General features: G+C 64.6%; 1 protein-coding gene across 1 annotated transcript in view; it reads right to left on the bottom strand.

Moving 5' to 3' along the window:
- Positions 1-639, bottom strand: part of LOC104622362 (beta-adducin-like) — a gene marked incomplete at its 5' end in the record, with an annotated part of 3,701 nt that overhangs the window by 2,489 nt on the left and 573 nt on the right. The window contains 2 exons of the mRNA XM_010289116.1: positions 12-268; positions 377-555. Coding sequence (XP_010287418.1) covers positions 12-268; positions 377-555 — 436 coding nt within the window. The remainder of the gene's footprint in view (positions 1-11; positions 269-376; positions 556-639) is intronic.

Raw genomic sequence — 639 nt, 5'->3', positions numbered from 1 at the left:
AGCCCCCCCCCGTCGTCTTCATCTTCTGGCTGCCGGTGCTGCCCTGCTGCTCCTCGGCCACGTTGACCCTCGTGTAGGTGTTGGGGGTGTTGAGCCACCGCGTCTTCTCCTTCTGCTGCTTCTGGGCGTGCTGCCGCAGCGCAGGGATGGGGGCGGCCTCCTCCTCAAAGACGAAGGCCGTCACCGTGGCGGGGATCAGCACGTCGCTTTTGGGCTTGCTCTTCTCCTGCACGAAGGGGTAGCGGTAGGTGTAGCCCGTGCGGTAACCCTGGAAAGGCAGAGAGTGCTCGGTCGTGAATAACACAGGGATAAAAAAAGAGATATTTTTGCATGTTTTGGGGGAGCTCGCCGTGTTTCGGCGCTGGCCGACGCTCACCAGGTTGTCCAGCATCCTCATCAGGGCTTCGAATTCGTGCTCGCCCAAGCGGCTCTTCTGCATGGGCCCGAAGGTGCTGCCGGCCCAGCGCACCGAGCCCACCTCGTGGGGCCGGTGCTTGGCGCGCTCCAGCACAATCAGGTTCTCCACGCCGCCCGCGCTCGCCAGCGCCGACACCTACGGCCGAGACCGGGAAGACAGAACTGATGTGGCCAGATGGGGAGCAGCGCAGCGGCCCCAGACACCATCCCGGCCCCCACAGG

The sequence above is a fragment of the Phaethon lepturus genome, unplaced genomic scaffold (genome assembly GCF_000687285.1).
Source record: "Phaethon lepturus isolate BGI_N335 unplaced genomic scaffold, ASM68728v1 scaffold23236, whole genome shotgun sequence".
In the NCBI taxonomy this organism is placed as follows: domain Eukaryota; kingdom Metazoa; phylum Chordata; class Aves; order Phaethontiformes; family Phaethontidae; genus Phaethon; species Phaethon lepturus.
This window is presented reverse-complemented; position numbering and strand designations above follow the sequence as displayed.